The 19,937-nt window shown below is 36.8% G+C and overlaps 2 protein-coding genes across 3 annotated transcripts in view; both read left to right on the top strand.

Moving 5' to 3' along the window:
• Window positions 1-1,213: 1,213 nt before the first annotated feature.
• Window positions 1,214-15,497, top strand: vsig10 (V-set and immunoglobulin domain containing 10). Its single transcript, XM_030144180.1, has 9 exons — window positions 1,214-1,521; window positions 1,618-1,938; window positions 4,488-4,793; window positions 7,880-8,173; window positions 10,141-10,425; window positions 12,174-12,287; window positions 12,384-12,396; window positions 14,927-15,078; window positions 15,153-15,497. Exons 1-9 carry the CDS (start codon window positions 1,470-1,472, stop codon window positions 15,245-15,247), a joined length of 1,632 nt encoding a protein of 543 aa, XP_030000040.1. The 5' UTR covers window positions 1,214-1,469; the 3' UTR covers window positions 15,248-15,497.
• Window positions 15,498-19,669: 4,172 nt separating this feature from the next.
• The window catches only part of wsb2 (WD repeat and SOCS box containing 2), an 11,999-nt gene continuing 11,731 nt past the window's right edge, over window positions 19,670-19,937 (top strand). The window contains exon 1 of one of the 2 annotated variants that reach the window (XM_030143998.1): window positions 19,670-19,937. This exon is cut by the window's right edge and continues 15 nt beyond it. In XM_030143998.1, coding sequence (XP_029999858.1) covers window positions 19,913-19,937 — 25 coding nt within the window. In that variant the 5' untranslated portion in view covers window positions 19,670-19,912. The other variant, XM_030143999.1, reaches the window with a different exon arrangement.

The raw sequence follows: 19,937 nt of genomic DNA, 5'->3' as shown, positions 1-19,937 counted from the left end.
GTCCCGAAACAGTCCCGCCTCCTGCTCACATGCTCCATTGACACACTTTGTGTTTGCTCATGGCCCTATTTAGTAAGTGGGCTTTAAGAGAAAAGGACCTAAGTTTAGACCCCTTCTGTCCTAATTTAAAGACATGATCTCTATTGTTTCAGCTCACAACTCTTATTAACATGTAATATTAATGTATACTGAGTTGGAGTGAATCTGTGGTGGCCTGTTCACTGCAGCAGGTGCAACACACATTGTGGCTTTTATGGTTTTTATTACAGCAATAACCAAAGAAAGTGAAAACTCTATACATTTAAAACACAGATTTGGTAGGTGCTGTTTCACCATAACTCTGGAATTTATAAGACATTAACAATGGTGTGGAACTTGTTCTAGTTCTGGGGTCACATACAAACCAAGTAAAATAATAACATAATAACTTACAAATGAAAGCTCTTTTTGTTTAATGGAAAAATAATATTACATTATGAAAATATGTACATTTACAAACTGTCCTTTAAGAATAAAATGTGAAAAACCCAAATAAATAAGAATGACCTGAAATTACTTTATTTACTTAATTACTTTAACTCTCCTGTTGAATTCTGAGGTGACAAGGGGATTTCTGTTTAAAATTCATATCTGATTCTATCAGATTATGTTTGTGTTTTGTCTGTGGGCTTTTTCTGACGATTCAATACATTTGTGTTGGCAAAAAGTGTTCTTAAATAAATACTGGATACTTTGGAAATGGTTTCTTATTTGTTTTTTGTGAAAATGGAGGACACTTCCCTCTCTTTCTAATGTAGTGGATCAATTTTAGATTACACTGATGCTAATGTGTTTTGTTTTCATATCATATGCAAGTGAGTGGTCTTGACGAGAGGCTATAGTGGTGCACTTGTAGTTCTACGAGCATTTACACATTTGTACATCAAAATACATTTGATGATAGTTAGATATTGAAGTATGGGGTATATTTATTACATATATTCCTGGAACTTATTCTGTATTTTGCCAGATTATAGGGATCCTGGGGTTGTGATGATGGGGCCCTTGAATATTGTTGCCCAGGGTACAATGAAGTGTTATTGTGGCCCTGGTGTTTGAGGATTAATATGATGCAGTGTTGAATCACATAAAGTGGTCTTTGCTGCTGTTGTGTTTAGTTCAATCTGCTCCTGTTTCTTTAAGTAGGTGAAGGCAGGGTGTGGTTTGTTCCAGCCAAAGTTTCCGGATCAGCATGCTCTAGTAAACAAAGGCCGTCCGTCCAGTGCGGCGCTGACTCCCGGTCAGTCCCATCATGTCCCACTGCTGACCGGGTCCACTCTGAGTCTGTCACCCCGGGCGGAGGGATGTCCACCGCGCCCCGGAGCTCCACGCAGCGGCTCTCACAGGTGGACTAGTCAGACAGGTTTGGACCGGGAGCCTTTTGTTCACGTTGTCTGAAGGCGATGTAGCCATTGGAAAGAAAAGTTATCATGACAGGAGCCTTGGCCGTAGCCCTTCTACTACTGTATTCCTCCGCGACAGGTGGGTCCTATTTGACGAGTCTGACCTCCAGGTAGAGCAGGTGAGTGTTGGGAACTTCCCCTTCATTGTTTCGTGTGTCTTTGTTGTTGTTAAAAGTGGCGGTTTCGGGTGATGGTTCCCCCGACACGGCCCTGACAGCCGCACCGGGAGACGTCGCTCTACTTCCGTGTTACTCCGTGGGAAACGTGACACCGACCGTAACGACGTGGGTGAAAAATGGACGAGGGCTCATTAGCGGCGGTGCTTCGGTGGACATCCCCACCGGCCCCACTCCGGCCGGACAGCGGCTTACCGTGCTGCATGACGGAAGCCTGAACATCCGGGAGGTGAGGCGTGGGGATGAGGGCACCTACCTGTGCGCCTCCACGTTGCCCGGAAACAACACTTTCCACGCACGCGTCCAGCTGCAAGTAGCCAGTAAGTAAGCGCGCGCGTGTGTGTTTGTGTTGTCCGGTAGCGGCTGCTTTTCCTGACCTGGAGTTTTAACCTCACACACACTGAAGGGTTCACCTGCTGAAACTATGGGGAGGAAAGTGGAAACACAAACTGGTTTTTCAACATAACACACATGCTCAACAACAACATGTGACAGCTGATAAGTGACACCCGTGAAAAACCGTTTCATTACAATCGTGACCTTAAATGTTCTCGCGAGAAATTGTTTCAGTCATTACTGTCATTTGTAAATGACGCCATGATGATACTTAATTTTTTACAGCTAATAGATAGATAGATAGATAGATAGATACTTTATTAATCCCGAGGGAAATTCAGGTATTCAGCAGCTTTACATACAGCACAAGAAGACAAAAAACAGACACCAAAACCTACTAACAGTGGGTTAGTAGCCAGGTTGACATTAAGGTTAGTATATCAGCTAAAATTTGCTTCGAGGTCTTATTTATGTCTTTGTGCATAATAAATCAATATAAGTGAATCCTCAAAGGAACTTTGTGTTGGTAAATGCAAGTTATGCAAATTTACAGGATTTCAGTTCTGTTGCAACATGATGATGGTCATATGAACTATGTTTTCAGCTCAAAAATGTCCAATTTCATCACAATTAATGCTATATTTTCATGTCACAAATGGCCAAGTTATATTTTATCTGAATTTAGCTGAAAAACAAATATTCTATCCTTTTAGATTCCCCAGTTTTTCTTAAAAGATTCTATCCTACATATCACATGTTTTATTTTTACAGGTTGCAATATGGAGTATGGTGCTGATCCATCCTGCTTATGTTACACCAATACATACATTAAGAATGTCACACGTCACTTTGTAAATCAACAGTTTTCTAATAAAAAGCATTTTTATAAAGAAGTAACAATTCTATATTGTTATTTACTCTTTAGTATGATGATAATCTATACAATAAATAATTCTGATCCTAGTTTTTGCACAGGGATCATTAGTGTAAACGGTGACATGGCTGCCGAGCATCAGTATGATGGGATCTGTAACAACCATGTCACATCCATCCACTGCCACATTTTGTGTTTTTGTGTCAGCTGTTATTGTTTTAGATCCACAATACTAACATTTATGAATAAGAGGAGAATTAGCAATAGTAAGTATATAAGTTTATTACTAATAAAGTACTGGTACTGACCAGAGCATCATGGGTAATGTCACGTCCGTCCACCAGCAAAAGTTTTCATATACACGTGCTATTCAAAATCCAATATTTCTGAACATATAGCTTCCACTGTCAAATAATATCAGTAGTCTGTGCACAAATGTATTAGCATTATTTCAACACAGTTCTATGCATTTCTTACAACTTAACTTAATGACAGGGTTGACGTTTTTAGCTAAAGCTAGCATTTAGCATCAGCACATAGTGGACTCGAAAGAGTTATTCAGTTAGCAATGTGAATATGTACAGTTTAACAAATATTTTGGAATTTTTTAAAAGGTCTTAAATTAATTTAAATTTCCTTATGATAGAGTAGACATGTTAAGCAACAACACCCAACCACTAACATAAAATGCTGAAAATTAGGAAATATAAGTACAGAAACTTGTTTTTGTTTTTTTTTAACTTTCAACAGCTCTGTCATCATCCGTTAACAGAAGCTAAAAACAGTGTTGGTGATTCCACTAATGATTTCAGAAAGTTTTTAAAGATGCAGTTTCCCCACAATGACAGGGTCAACGTGCAAACTGGTGAATATTATTATTATGAAACTAGAATAGAAATGATCAGAATTACTCATTTTATTAAAGAACTTGTTAAGAACAATAAAAAAAACACAAGTTAAGATGGTACCTGTTATCTTATATTTATTTGGAACCACACATGATCTGATGTGCAGCCTTTGCAAGTGCAAAGTGTAAACATGAAGCCACTGCTGCTCAAACACTGAGGACTGATTTACAGAGGGAAGCCTGACGCTTCCAGCTGTTAAACTTTACTAATGTCAATTATTTACACATTTGGAGGAATTGGATCTTTCAAAATAAAGGACTTATTCTTATCAGTTTTTTTTTTTTTTTTTGTGGAAAAACCTTATCAGCCACGAAAAATTAATTGCATATTTTTATCTGCATTGAGACACAGAAGTAATAATAGACATGCATTATCCACTGTGCTTGTTCTTCATCACCTGCTCACGTGTGAAGCTGCAGGTTTCTGTGTTATGTATGTGTTAATACAGTTATAGGTGGAATAATCGCACAATTAGTTTGCACTTAAGATACCATGTATGTAGAATAGATTTATTGTATATGATTAAAAGGGATGCGTGGGGAAACTGGGGCTGCAACTAATGATTGGTTATTTTGGTTGGAATACAGAAAATAGTATTTTTTTTCCAAATTAAACAAATAAAAATCAAATTCCTACTATTTGAGAATTGTAAAATCTTTGAAATTTCTGCTTATCAATTAGCAAAATAAACACAGACTTTTTTCCATTTCCATTATACACAGTTTAACGCATTACACTCGTTTCCTCTCAGGTGGACCTGAAAATCTCTCCATATCCATTCGTCCTACCTCTGCTCTGCCCAATGAGACCCTTTTCACCACTCGGGGCTCCAGCGTCTCCTTCAACTGCTCCGCGTCCTCGTACCCGTCTCAGCTACTGTCCTGGGCCTTCAGCGGACGCTTTTACAGCAACACGTCCCTGGCTGCTAACAACGGGTCCTGGCTGGACATGAAAATTAAAGACATTCAGCCCAGTGCTCAGGGGGTCTACACCTGCAGGGCCCACAACAACATCTCCCATCAGGCTGTCAACAAGAGCACACAGCTGTTGGTCTACTGTAAGTAACACTCTGCAGCAAGTATCAGTCAGACTATAGATGTATTTATATGTTTAAGGACTAGTTTATAATATCCCATTATATATACAACTACACTTTTATGGCATGGATATGTTTTTGCTGCAACAGTTTAATGCAACAAATATTCACTGGGATGGGAGTGGAGTCTGATCTGGTTGTAGTAGTTCACAGTCAGGATCTTTAGCCACACCAGCATCTCTAGTATTTGTATTATTGACTTTTATGTGGAGTGTTGTTCATTGTTTTGATTTCACATTTACATTCAAGAAACCTCTTAATAATTTCATCTCCAGCATCAGGAGAAAAATTAACAGAACCTGATCAACTCTCTAGGGTTTATCTGGTGATTCAAAAAATCATGACACAGGGTTGTGATATAATTGATCCTGATATGTTGAAATACTCTAAACAAGATAAAATATTGTGATCAATATTGGAGGTGAAGTGTTAAATGGAGTGAGTCTTTGCATGTAAACCACTGATTTAAAATGAATAGTACAGTGGTTTCCAGCCTTTCTAGGCCCATGACCCCATTTTAACATCACAAATTTCTGGCAACCCCAGACATTCAAAACAGAGACTTTTTTTTTTGCTAAAATTAATTTGTTATTGATCATGTAATAGTTTGCTATACTATGTTGCAAATAAATGTTAATTTTAGGGAACATTTAGTCTATATCATGTATATTATTATGGATGGAGGCAGAAAAGCCAGGTGTAGATTACTGCACAAAGTGAGAATTTGATTTTCCTTGCTCAGGATATGTACAGTCAGTCCAGCTTGTATTTACAAGGCTGACAATTAATACTGAACAAACAAGAACTCAAACTATGAATTATGAAAGAGCTGCAGCATCTGAAACTGACCACAATGAACATTTGACAGATAAACAGTACCACAGTGCTTCAGTTTCAGCTTCACAGTTTGTCATGTCTTTTATGTATTGGGATTGTCTCTAACTCACCAAATATTTTTTTATTAGTAAGTTTTTATTGTTTTTTTTTTTTTGTTTTGTTTTTTTTTTGTTTTTTTTTTCAAATCAATTACTAGAAATTTCAGGTGACCCCATTTGAATTCCAGGCGACTCCACGTGGGTTCCCGACCCCAAGGTTGAAAAACACTGGAATAGTATTTTTGATAATCAATCTATTATTCTAAAACATAATATCACCAATGTCATGCACTTTTTTTTTACTATCATGTATAACTTAAACTGATTCACACATGAGGGTGATTTGACACTCGTTCTCATTAATAAAGGTATCGACATGTACACTAACAACGCCACCATTATTGACTGGACATGCAGTATCGTAAGCTTCACTCACTTAAGTTTAGAGGTCAGAAAAACAATGCTTCCTATTAGAGCTGCACAATATATTGTTTTAGCATCGTCATCGCAATGTACGTGTGCGCAATAGTCGCATCGTAGATTCTCTAATGTAGGAGGCAAATGAACTCAACGTTTTCTCATCTAATTTCAACCTGGGTACCTGACACACCCTGTACACAGCCATCCACCAATCACAATCGTTCTTAATCAGTTTGCCGAAGCAGACCACGCCCCTGCACATGGATTGAGACGCAGGTAACAACGAACCAGAGAAGATCAACGAAAACAAAGACTTGGTGCCAAAAAGAAAACCAACGTCAGTTATCTGGAATTATTTCAGCTACAAGACAGATGATATTGAAACACATGTTCTGTGTCGATAGTGTCTTGCACCTGTTGCCACAATGAGAGGAAACACAACTCATTTTTTGACCATTTATGTTGACGCCACACAGCTATTATATCCTCCTGAGTATTTTTTCATATCGCAATATGTATCGCAGCGTTAAAAAAATCGCAATGCCAGTCTTTTTTCAATATCGTGCAGCCTTACTTCCTATCAAATAACATCAAATCAAAACAGAAGAACAGAGCTAGGGATTAGAACAGTCTTTTCATTTTCCAATCAGGTGCTTTTATCTATGCTTTTGCTGTCATTTCTGATCAGAAGCTATTAGCTCCACTTTAAAGCCACAAGTACACGTGTTTTTTGCTGCTTGTATGAAGTGAAAACGTGTGATTAATCACCTCATCAGTGTATCCAGTTAAAGGTGATAATATGTAAGTGTGGTGTGGAACATGTGAATGTAAGTAAATAAGGAATCAAGCTCATTGTAACGTGAGTTAGTGAGTTAATGTGAGTAAGAGAAGTTTAGAATCTTGATGTTTGGAGAGGCAGATTATAGTTTTTTGTTATTTATTTGCCACTTGTAACTACTTATGATTAGGGGTGTTAGAAAATAACGGTTCTACAATATATCGCGATATTTCATCTCACGATACTGTATCAATATTAAAAAGTACTGTATCGATATTTTTAGGTATTTATTCAGATGCAGATATGGCGGAGGTTCATTTTTGTTTTTTGTTTTTCTTTATTGTTTATATCTAATTTATTATTATTTAACACTGTTTTATTAAATAATGGTTATTTGAAGCATCCTAAAAGCACTTTTTACTGTCTGAGAGAGGCAGATGTTTGTTCCTTTGTTGGGATTGCACAAAAATAATGTCATGGTGTTAGTTCTGAAATAACAGAATATGAACATTTGAACAGGATCTTAATCTATAATGTCTATGAAGCGTAATTTAAGTTTGAACACAGGAGCATTTTGTGATACAGCATTAGATCCTGTAGTGATCATATAAAAATGTGTTTAATATTTGTGCATATTTATGGTGTTATTCAATTCTTCCAGGAAATAATCATTTAAAAAAAAAGACACAAACAAAAATGGCCTTTTTAACAGTATCATGATATATTGTGATATATCGTATCGTGATCCTAGTATTGTGATTTGTATCATATTGCCAGATTCTTGCCAATATACACCCCTACTTATGATATTAAGATATGCACACTTCACGGGTGTTTTATCTGCTAATCTGATCCTCTTTTCCCTCCCAGTTCCCTTAAATGAGCTGAACACTGCATCAGTCTGAGGAATACTGAATCAGCACCTCCTTTCTGAAGTTGTTATCCAGTTGTTTTCTGTTATTTTTCTCAATTAGACGTCCCAGACAGACACCCTGAGTGCATGTGGACCCCGGCAGCAGACGAATCCTCCGTCCAGTTTACCTGCACCTGGTTCGGGACGTATCCCCTCCCAACTCTGAGCTGGGAGGAAGACGGGGCCGAGAACACAGGAGCTCAGTCGAAAAGTAGAGTTTACGCTTCAGAGGTGACGAACAGTCTGTCGTTGGTGCTGAACCGCACCCTGCTGTCGGACGGCCAGACGCTGACATGCAGAGCCCATCACCCAGCACTGGCAGCAGGGAAAGAGGCGTCGTGTTCGTTTACCCTCAGTAAGTATGTTACAGTGAAATGAGCCTCTTTGACAACCCTCACCTGTGCACCTGCTGAATCTTTTATGTGCTTTCCACTTTAAAGGCCACTGTGAGTTTCCACATAGTTAACATTTACTTGTACTCATTACTTTTTCTCATTGTCTTAGTTTGAACATAAAGGGCTCTGAAGTTTTCTTCACAGTCTAACCGAATCTGTATCTCTGATATCTGCCTGTTTTTACTAAAGTTAAACAAAAATATTAATTTTTTCTCCAATGAAAATTAAATGGAATCATCACAATTCCTACTAAAATTGTGACTGACGTTGTAAACACAATATCTGTAAATATGGTTATATTTAGCTTTATTCCAGTGCTACAATCATGAAGAGCCATTTTAACATTAACCCATAAAGACTCCCTGTTAATTTGGCAGCAGTTCCCAAATTAATTTTCCTCTCTATTTAACCTTTCCTAAGTGACTTATCACCATTTATTATATTATCCTCAGTATTTGTGTTTTTTTTCTCAGAGAAAATCATGTATTTTCCTATATTTAATTTAGTGATCATGTAGATGTTCATAAGAGCTCAGATTAAAGTTGAAGTTTATGATATCAGAAACAGACAGCACTGAAGAAAGAGGACTTTTACAGTAAATATATCATTAACTAAACATAAACCAAGTGTCTGATCTAACTCCATGGGTTTTACTGGTGAATCAATGTTGTAGAAGATGACGGTGTTTCCACTTTCACTACAAAGCCTCTGAACGTCCAAATGGGTCATATCTGATGACCATGAAAAGATGATAAACTGCATTTTACACCAATTATTTATATGTATTGATAGAATTAGTGGTTTAATAGATATTAAACATTTTACACCAGTAGACGGTTTTGGTCACCAGTAGCTGTTTGGGTCTTTGTGGGTTAATATTCAGCTCAGTGATTAAACTAAAATATCATAATTAATGTACCTATTAGGACACATTGTACATTATACTGGTGTGATGCACTCAGTACTGCATTGGTCATAACTACTGGACAGGTGTGTTTCCATGAACACGTCAGCCTTCTCTAAAATTTGTGAATCACACATCACAAGTCTTCATGTGTTGTTTTCTACTAACATTCCAAATTATTTTCTTTACAAAATGTTATGTATCTACATCCAGGTCCATATATATTTGGAAACTGACAGATTGTGTAGTTTTGCATCTGTCCACCATCGCAGTGAATCTGAGGTGAAACAATCAAGATGTGATTGAAGTGGGAACTTTCAGCTTTAGTTCAAGGAGTTTAACAAAAATATTACATTTTAAAGTCCCTCCATTTTCAGAGGCTCAGAAGTAACCGGACAACTGAATGAAAAGCAGCTTCATGTCCAGATGTGTCCTGTTACCTCTTTATTCTGTGACAAATGGAGGAGATATAATGACTGTTCAATGGACGTTTGGACCTTTAATGGACATTACATGACATTTAATTATCGCATATTTGTCAGGTTAACATATAATGAAAACAATCCTAAATTACTGATCATTAATAGGTACATAAATTATTCTCAGTAAATATCATGTTTTTGCAGCAGGTTCTTAAATAAAAGTCAGTGGCAGCATCTGTCCCTCTAGGAATTTAAATAATAGAATATAAATATATAAAAGTCAACTCGTATTTTAATGATAAAGTGTCAGAGCTATTAAACACAAAATGGAAAAGATGGAAAAGAAAAGAGGAAGTCAAGAGTTTTTATGGCTGCAACTACTGATCCAAAAGTCTATTATCATTTTTAGACTTTTTTTTTAGTTCAAACCCAAACGTATTTTAGCAGAAGATGGTTCAGTGTGTTTCAACTGTGTCTAAATATAATAAAACACCACTAGGAGACTCTTGAACCAAAAGTTGGATCCATTTCTGTGCCTTTCAGAGAATGAGGAGTCATTTTATTTAGATGCTGTAAAGGTTGTTGTTTTGTTCCTCCTCAGAGCCTCCATACCCAGAAGGAGACCCCCTGGCCACAGCTCTGGAGGACTCCAGTAAAACTCTGACCTGCAGCGAGTCCACATCCAAACCCCCCGCCAGCACCACCTGGAGGAAGGGGCTCCAGCAGGACGCCATTGTCTACGGATCAAAGTACCTACTATCTGAGGACGGGCCCACCCTCAGGCTGACCATAGTCAATGTCAGCAAGGACGACGAGGGCGTTTACTTCTGCCGCAGTGAGAACCCGCTCGGCGTTCGGGAGCTGGAAGTCTACCTCACTGTCAAGAGTGAGTCTGTGCATTTTTATACAAACCCCAAGAGAGAGATTAACCCATGAAGACCTAGTGCTATTTTTGTGGCAGTTCCCAAATGGATTTTTCTCTCCATTTAACCTTTCTTAAGCAATTTATCACCATTTATTACAAAATAATCCTCTGCATTTAGCATTTTTCACTGTAAATCAGGCATTTTCCTGTATTTAAGCTGTAGTAACTGATGATTCACATAAAGAGATTATAGCTATAGCTAGTTTCCATCTCCAGTCCCTAGTCAGGCTTTTAGCAGAGAAAGAAAGAAAGAAAGAAAGAAAGAAAGAAAGAAAGAAAGAAAAGTAAAAAACATTTAAGGTTGCATAATTCAAAGGTTATTATATCAAAACAGAGAAAACTGAAGAAAAAGTGACTTTTTCAGCAAAGATATCAGAAACTGAACATGAAAACAAGTGTCTCCATCCACTGTCATTGATCAGACTCCATGGGTTTTACTGGTGAATCAATAGCCACTTTTACACAGAGATCACGGAAAAAAGGTGAGATGGTGATCCCACCTTTTTTCCACCATTGACCGATTTCCACAGCCAAGCCAAAGGGAAAACAGAGGTGAGACAGGCGGGACTTTTACACAGCGGACCTATGTTCCGGAATCAAAGGGGAGGTGACGCAGCGCAGTGTATAATGTGTTGTATAACTTTTGCGTCGGAAATATCCCAAGCATAGCAGTGTTAGTTATTTTATTTTTTATTTTATTTATTTGTACATCATAAACGGCAAGAGAAAATTTGAAAGAACAATTTTCTTTTAAGTAACACCATTATGCAGGAGAGGACAGAAGCCAAAAAAGGCTTATGTAAACCCCCCCCCTGGAAATAAACAATACACAGGAAAAAAAAAACGATATAATCTAAAGTAAAAACAATAGAAATACAAATCAAATGATATACAGCCTTACATTTTTTATAATTGGAGTCCTTTTCAGATGCTTTTTAAATAATGATAAAGAACCTCTGCAGAGTCTTTCACCGTTCCACAAATGTTAGCATGGATAGAGTCCTCTCGCAGATCTCGGCATCTCCCCAGTTCAACATCTTACTGGTCGTATTGATATGTTTGTTTACTGTACACGGCCCACGCTCATTTTTAAATTGCCCACGGTGCTAGGGTCACACACGCAATACGTCATCAAATGTCACACCTTGGTTATGCAACGAGAGGTGTTCCTTTTACATAGCATTCCAGAATCATGATTCCACCCTTATCACAGCTCTGTTAGTACCTCCAGAGGCGTTACAGAGCCACGATGAAGGTGGGACGTCGTTTTGAAAAAAAGGCGAAATATTCCTGTAACAGAAGTGCTGTGTAAAAGGGGCTAATGTTGTAGAAGATGACGGTGTTTCCACATTCACTACAGAGCCTCTGAATGTCCAAATGGGTCATATTTGATGACCATGAAAAGATGACAAACTGTAATTTACACCAATTATTTACATGTATTGATAGATTTAGTAGATCAGCAGGTCTTAAAGAGTTTGGATCAGTAGATGCTTTTGGTCGCCAGTGGATGTTTGGGTTTTTATGGGTTAGTACAGAAGCATTAAAAATGTAAACAAAGAGTCAGAGGAAGGGATGACTATCACTTTTCTGTTTTTCCTTTACCACGTCTGAACAAAGAGCAGGTACGTGCAGTGTCAGCTCCACCTGTGGAATGCCAATAAACCTGCTGCTCCTCCCGCCGTTAACGTCTGGTTTCATTCCCACAGCCTCCTCCGCGTACACGGGAGCATTTATCGGCGTCTTCATCGCCGTGCTGATCGTGGGGTCGGCCGTCATCATAGCCAAAACCGTTTACTCCAGCCGACACAAAATCTGCCTGGGTAACTTCAGTTTACACCAACCACATCTGCAACGAGTCAATGAGAGTTTCACTATGAATCCAGATCTGACATTTTTTGTTTGTATTTCTGTTGCAGGAGGTGGTTTTGGGTGAGTATGTCACAGTAAAATGCACACACTTCAAACCCAAACAATACCTTTTCTTTCTTTCTTTTTATTTTTGTGTAGATTTTGAGTCATTTATTCCTTCCACAGTCAGCTCCTACCTACTCCACCTGTGAGCATTTCAGTATCAGTTTAATACTAATATAGTTGCTTATACTTGTGTTTTGTTTTTTTTTATATTTTTTTTTTATATCAGGGTTATCATAGTTAACAAAATAGAAGAAAACTACAATAGTAAGCAGTAAAAATGCTGTTAACTTAGATAAAACATCAACCAAATAAAGGCAGTGATAGCTGCAGTAGAAAGTAAAACAAAAAACAATAGTAAAAACAAAGAGGAAACAAAAACAATGCCATATCTGGAAAGTGAATCTAGAAACGTACTTCTTTCTCGGGTGAATGGCAAAACAGAATGCAACTTTTTTTTTTTCCTAAAGCTGGTGATGGAGGTGGTGAGCTGTGTCACTTCCTACTCATCACTGTTCAGAGTTTCACAAGCCAAATATAACCACTAATGGAGAATGTGTGTGTGTGTGTGTGTGTGTGTGTGTGTGTGTGGGGGGGGGGGGGTAGTTTAACCCCTAATCTGCTTAATTTTTCCGCCTAGTGTTAAAGGTTCATAAAAAATGCCGTTTGCAAAAGGTGGAACTTTTTATTAACAAAGGTTTTATAAATTGATGCCTTTTCTTCTTCCTTTCTTTGCTTTTCTCATCATACACTTTGCTCATAAAATTGGAATAATTTTGTTTTCAGAGACATTCTTCTTTTTATTGCTATTTATACACATCAGTAATCACCTTTCACCAGGTGTTATGATCACATACTGAGTCCCAGTTACTTTATCTATCATGAATAATTCACAGTCACAATCATTTCATGAGAAAAAAGTGTTTATTTATTTATTCAAATTTGAAACTGCAATAATTCTGATTAATATGCAGCCAGGTTTATATATAATCTGATGTAATTTTCAGTGGTGATTAACCTTTTAATACCAGGAATTCTGTCCGATTCTCCTATTCACCAGAATTCATCAGACGAAGTGCGATCACATTGAAAGTTCAGACTTGGGCAGAATCGTGTTTGTCTTGGTTTGAATGAACTACCCAAAAAGGATAGAAATTTTGTTTAATCTGGTTTACAATTATCTTTAATTTAAAAGTCAAAATTGATCCCTGACAAGGCAGGATAACTGTGTAGGAGGGGCAAAGTGTGTGTGGGGGGGTATTAATAAACTCCACTTACTTCTTCACTTGTATGTAACCTGGTTAATATGTAATATGATTAATACAGGGTGTCCCATAAGTCTCCATACATAGGACACATAATACATTCCATACATATATGGTTCTAACATGTATTTCTTTATATTTCTTCTTTATAATAATAATAATAATAATAATAATAATAATAATAATAATAATAATAATAATAATAATAATGGATTGGATTTATATAGCACCTTTCTAGGCACCCAAAGCGCTTTACATTATTTATTACATTATTTATAGTTCTTCAGCAGACACACATTGAAATGTGTTCCCGACAAAATGGCAGTCATATAGAGCATATTATATAAATAAAAATGGTTTATGTCAAGAAACGTTTATTTTTCCTATGTATGGAGACTTATGGGACACCCTGTATATAATCTGATTAATAAATAATATGGTTAACATGTAATCTGATTAATATATAATCTAGTTAATATGTAATGCAATTAATATATAATTTGTTTAATATGTAATATGATTTAATTTTCATTGTTGAGTAATGGTTTGGTCCATAAAATGTAAAATGTTAAAAGAAGAAGAGGAACATGACATCCTTAACCCTTTATAGGGCACTCATAGAGATACTCTGAATTTCACTATTTCAACCTCAGTGTGTTATTACAGGACATAAGCTGACTTTATTACTTTTGTGAAATTTTTTAAAAAATATTTATTTTCATGAAAATCAAGGTCAATGAAGTTACCATATCTAGGTCCTTGCTCACAAGTGGCAAAAATATCCAAGAGGTATACATAAAAATACTAGAAAAACACATGTAATATGAAAGTAACATATTTTATAAACATTAGCCCAACATCAGTGCTGATCCAGACCCCTGTCCACATCCACATTCTCCCTTTGAACATCATTCCTTACATTAGTACCATTACTTCATGGTACCTAACAAAGCAGGTCCACTCACTGTTCATGCAGAGGTGGACCTTACAGACCCTGTAGACCACATTGGACCTGAGACTGTTGACTCACTGTCCTCACTGGAACTGTTCTGTCACTGTCTTGTAATGTGTGCGGAAATTACCAGAAATAGTCACCTGCCCGATAAAGGGTTAAATAAATGTCTCGATTGGTCCCAACCCAACAATACGAAAAAAAGAAGATGAAATGTGAGAATTTTTAACCTTCACACCAATCATTGATTATCAGAACATTAACTGTTGTTCAGTTCGGTAGTCGATCAGCTGTGCAGCCGTATTTGGTTCAGGGTTTTCGTCTGTTCCAGGCAAATGGATGAGGACCGTGGAGACGTTCTGAGTCTGGTGGACTCCGACGACGAACAGATCTTTCAAGACTCTGTCCCACGACTTCCTCCGGTTACCACGACAACAAACGGACGCCACACAACGCTCGTCCAGATCCACCGAATCCCATCCAGTACGACCTGATTATTTCTATGATGGTTTCTAAAGGAAACTAGTAAAAGATGCTAATTATTTATTTATTTACAGGTGATCATGAGGACGCAGATCCCACAGACGCCAGTCCACAACAGCAGGACGACACTGAACTGACAGAAGAGCCAGAGGATCTTGTAACATTTTAGGAAACGGGTGGTTTTAGATTAACAAAAAGTTTTTATTTTAGGTGAATAACATTTACTCCCAATGAGAATGTGAACAGAACTGGTGTCAATGCTGTAAAAACACATGATTTCTTTAAAAAAATCCTTTATTTTTTAACAGGGTTGTGATTGTTTTTTTGTTGTTTTTTATGTAAAGTTACTTCTAGAATTGATGTTTGTTGAGCATTTTGGACATGTTCAGTCTGATGTATATAAAAGGAGTTTAAAACAACCTGATTGTTGGTGTATTTTATCGGTCGTGACTCACCGTTTCCATTGATTGGTTGTACATCTCCACCCTGTTCACTGCACACACACACACACACACACACACACACACACACACACAAAGACACTGAATGATACGGGACACAAACTATTTTACCAATGCACATGAGTCAGTTTGTCATCTGATACGATGAGATAGAGGCTAAAGCTAACACCTTTTTATCACTTTGTACTCAGTCTGACCCAAAAAAAACAGTGAGTTTGGGAAAAAAAACAAAATTTGTAAAACAATTTTTCACATGTATTAAAACTGATATGTGGACGTTAGTTTTAATTTATTTAATAACTAGAATAGTCTTTCAGTTTTGTTTTTTACCTCTGCCAAGGAGGTTATGTTTTTGTCGGCGTTGGATTGTATGTCTGTTTGTGTGCAAGATAACTCAAAAAGTTATGGATGGATTTGGATGAAAATTTCAGGAAATGTTGATACTGGCACAAGGAACATATGATTCAATTTTGGTGGTGATGGGAGGTGGGGGGGGCACTGATCTGCCTTGGCGGAGGTCTGCGCTTTCTGAGTGCTTCTAGTGTTTTGTTTTGTTTTTTTTTTTTATTTATTTTGAATTATACATTTACATAAACATGTACTGAGGCATAAGGAACCACACAGCCACAATACAAAAAAAAAAAACACATTATACATAACAAACCTACAGACCTATTAAACAAAAAACAGCAAAAAACAATAAATAATATCAACTCCTCTTTACAATGCTATTATTTAATTTTTGATATTTTACAACACAAACATTTAGAACATAGTGTCAGTTCTCGTCCTGTTTATTGTCCACTTTTTCCATCAATCTTCACATGTTGCTTTGCTGTAGTTTTATGACATAAATAAGTCATTCCATGTTGTCAATTTCTTACATAATGTCTCTAATTATTTAAGGTAAGAGGGTCCTTTACACACCATTTTTGTGCGATGGCTTTTTTAGACGCTACAAAGAGGATTTTAATCAAATATTTATCCTTACTTGTGTATAGTCTTTCAGTTCTAAATGTCTTAAACCCCACATTTGGCATACAATTCACAACAATAAATAAATACAGTAATTACTGAAGTTATTTAAATATGTTCTCCAGATTTTACAAATGAAATTATACTCTTATTAAAAATACAGTGACCTTTTATTTTATTTGCCATCACAGCTTTTGTCATATGAGTATAATAGGAGGAGGACGATTGTATTGAAAGCTCATTTTTGTTTATGCAAGACTGTCTGTAGTTTATTATGATCATTATTATTATGATTATTGTTTATCATTTGCTTCACTGAACTCCTTTTTAATGCGTTTATATAATTTTTTTCCCTTCTAGTTCTGCTGAGTGTTGTCATAGTTGAGGATTATTGTGCGTGTTGTGTATTATGGTGTTGTGTCTGTTTGTGTGTGTAGTGTAGTGTGGGTTACATTGTGTTGTGTGCATGTGCTGTGTTGTGTTAATTTTGTGCCATTGCCTTGTATTGCGTCATATTGTATTGCGCTTTTTGTGTCACGTTGCGTAGTGTTATGTATGTGTTGTGTGTTGATATTTTTCTGTCATTGTGTTGTATTCTGTTGTGTTTTGTGTGTGATGTTGTGTTGTGCATTTTTTGTGTCTCGTTACATAGTGTTGTGTGTTGCACTGTGTCGTGTAGTGTTTTATGTGTGTTGCATTGTGTTGTGTGTGTTGTCTTATTATTTTTCTGTCGTGTGTGTCGTGTTGTTTTTTGTGTGTTGTATTCTGCTGTGTGTGTTGTATTGTGTTTTTTGTGTGTTGTGTGTTTTTTTGTGTTGTGTTTTTTTTGGGGGGGGGGGTTTGGGTCGTATTGTATGTGTTGCATGGTGTTGGGTTGGGTTGTGTAGCATGTATGTTGTATTGTGTGTGTTGTGTTGTTTTGTTTTGTGTGTTTTGTATTGTGTTGCATTGTGCTGTTTTGTGTGTGTTGTGTTGTTTTGTGTGTGTTGTGTTGTTTTGTGTTGTGTTGTTTTGTGTGTTTTGTATCGTGTTGTTTTGTGTGTGTAGTATTGTGTTGTTTTTTTGTGTGTTGTTCTGTGTGTTTTATGTGTGTTGTGTTGTTTTTTGTCTGTTGAATTTTGTTGTTTTTTTTTGTCTATTGTATTGTGTTTTGTGTGTTTTATGTGTGTTGTGTTGTTTTTTTGTGTGTTGTATTGTGTTGTTTTTTGTGTATTGTATTGCGTTGTTTTGTGTGTGTTGTTTTGCGTTGCGTGTGTTTTTTTTGTGTGTTGTGTTGTATTGTTTTGTGTGTGTTGTATTGTGTTATGTTTTCTGTTGTGTGTGTTGTGTTTTGTGTGTAGTGTTTTCTATTGTGTGTTGCATTGTGTTATTATTTTTGTGTCATTGTGTTGTATAGTGTCATATTGTGTTATGTTTTTTTGTGTGTGTGTTGAATTGTTTGATGTTGCGCGTGATATTATTCGGTGACGGCTTTACGTCGGACTCTCACGTAACCACAGATGAACGCTGCATTGTGTTGTGTGTGTTGTGTTGTTTTTTTGTGTGTTGTATTCTGTTGTGTGTTATATTGTGTTGTTTTGTGTGTTCTGTATTGTGCTGCATTGTGTTGTTTTGTGTGTTTTGTATTGTGTTGTTTTGTGTTTTGTGTTGTTTTGTTTTGTGTGTTTTGTATTGTTTTGTTTTGTGTGTGTAGTATTGTATTGTTTTTTTGTATGTTGTGTTGTTTTGTGTGTTCTGTATTGTGCTGCATTGTGTTGTTTTGTGTGTTTTGTATTGTGTTGTTTTGTGTTTTGTGTTGTTTTGTTTTGTGTGTTTTGTATTGTTTTGTTTTGTGTGTGTAGTATTGTATTGTTTTTTTGTATGTTGTGTTGTTTTGTGTGTTTTGTATTGTGTTGTTTTGTGTGTCTTTTGTGTGTTGTGTTGTTTTTTTGTGTGTTGTATTGTGTTGTTTTTTGTGTGTTGTATTGTGTTGTTTTGTGTGTGTTGTGTTGTTTTGTGCGTGTTGTTTTGCGTTGCGTGTGTTTTTTTTGTGTGTTGTGTTGTATTGTTGTGTGTGTGTTGTATTGTGTTATGTTTTCTGTTGTGTGTGTTGTGTTTTGTGTGTAGTGTTTTCTATTGTGTGTTGCATTGTGTTATTATTTTTGTGTCATTGTGTTGTATAGTGTCATATTGTGTTATGTTTTTTTGTGTGTGTGTTGAATTGTTTGATGTTGCGCGTGATATAATTCGGTGACGGCTTTACGTCGGACTCTCACATAACCACAGATGAACGCTGCATTGTGTTGTGTGTGTTGTGTTATTATTTTTCTGCAATTGTGTTGTGTGTGTTGTTTTTTTGTGTGTTGTATTCTGTTGTGTGTTATATTGTGTTGTTTTGTGTGTTCTGTATTGTGCTGCATTGTGTTGATTTATGTGTGTTGTTTTGTGTGTTTTGTATTGTGTTGTTTTGTGTTTTGTGTTGTTTTGTTTTGTGTGTTTTGTATTGTTTTGTTTTGTGTGTGTAGTATTGTATTGTTTTTTTGTGTGTTGTGTTGTTTTGTGTGTTTTGTATTGTGTTGTTTTGTGTGTCTTTTGTGTGTTGTGTTGTTTTTTTGTGTGTTGTATTGTGTTGTTTTTTGTGTGTTGTATTGTGTTGTTTTGTGTGTGTTGTGTTGTTTTGTGCGTGTTGTTTTGCGTTGCGTGTGTTTTTTTTGTGTGTTGTATTGTATTGTTTTGTTTTGTGTGTTTTGTATTGTTTTGTGTGTGTAGTATTGTATTGTTTTTTGTGTGTTGTATTGTGTTGTTTTGTGTGTTTTGTATTGTATTGTTTTGTGTGTCTTATGTGTGTTGTTTTTTTGTGTGTTGTATTGTGTTGTTTTGTGCGTGTTGTTTTGCGTTGTGGTTTTTTTTTGTGTGTTGTATTGTTTTGTGTGTGTGTGTGTGTGTGTAATATTGTGTTATGTTTTCTGTTGTGTGTGTTGTGTTTTGTGTGTAGTGTTTTCTATTGTGTGTTGCATTGTGTTATTATTTTTGTGCCATTGTGTTGTATAGTGTCATATTGTGTTATGTTTTTTTTGTGTGTCGAATTGTTTAATGTTGCGCGTGATATAATTCGGTGACGGCTTTACGTCGGACTCTTACGTAACCACAGAGGCACGTGACTCCGTTGGGCAATCCTGCAGCGGATGGAACAGGGTGAGTCAGAGGACAGGAAGCAGAACACTGACTGGAACTCGGGAACATTCTCACACACAGAACACTAGAACAAACACTGAAACAGAGGAGCGCAGAACAGGGGACTCCTCTAGGACCACAGTGGTTAGCACGGCTCGGCTCGGCTCACATTTAAATGGACGAGCGGACCCCGACAGACTCAGGAAGTGACCGAGAGGAGAATGTGAAGAACTGACCAGACCAAGATGTGCTCCACGGGAAACAGCTCAG

This window comes from Sphaeramia orbicularis, chromosome 9 (genome assembly GCF_902148855.1).
Source record: "Sphaeramia orbicularis chromosome 9, fSphaOr1.1, whole genome shotgun sequence".
NCBI lineage: Eukaryota > Metazoa > Chordata > Actinopteri > Kurtiformes > Apogonidae > Sphaeramia > Sphaeramia orbicularis.
The sequence above is the reverse complement of the archived record's forward strand: the minus strand, read 5'-3'. Positions and strand labels throughout refer to the sequence as shown.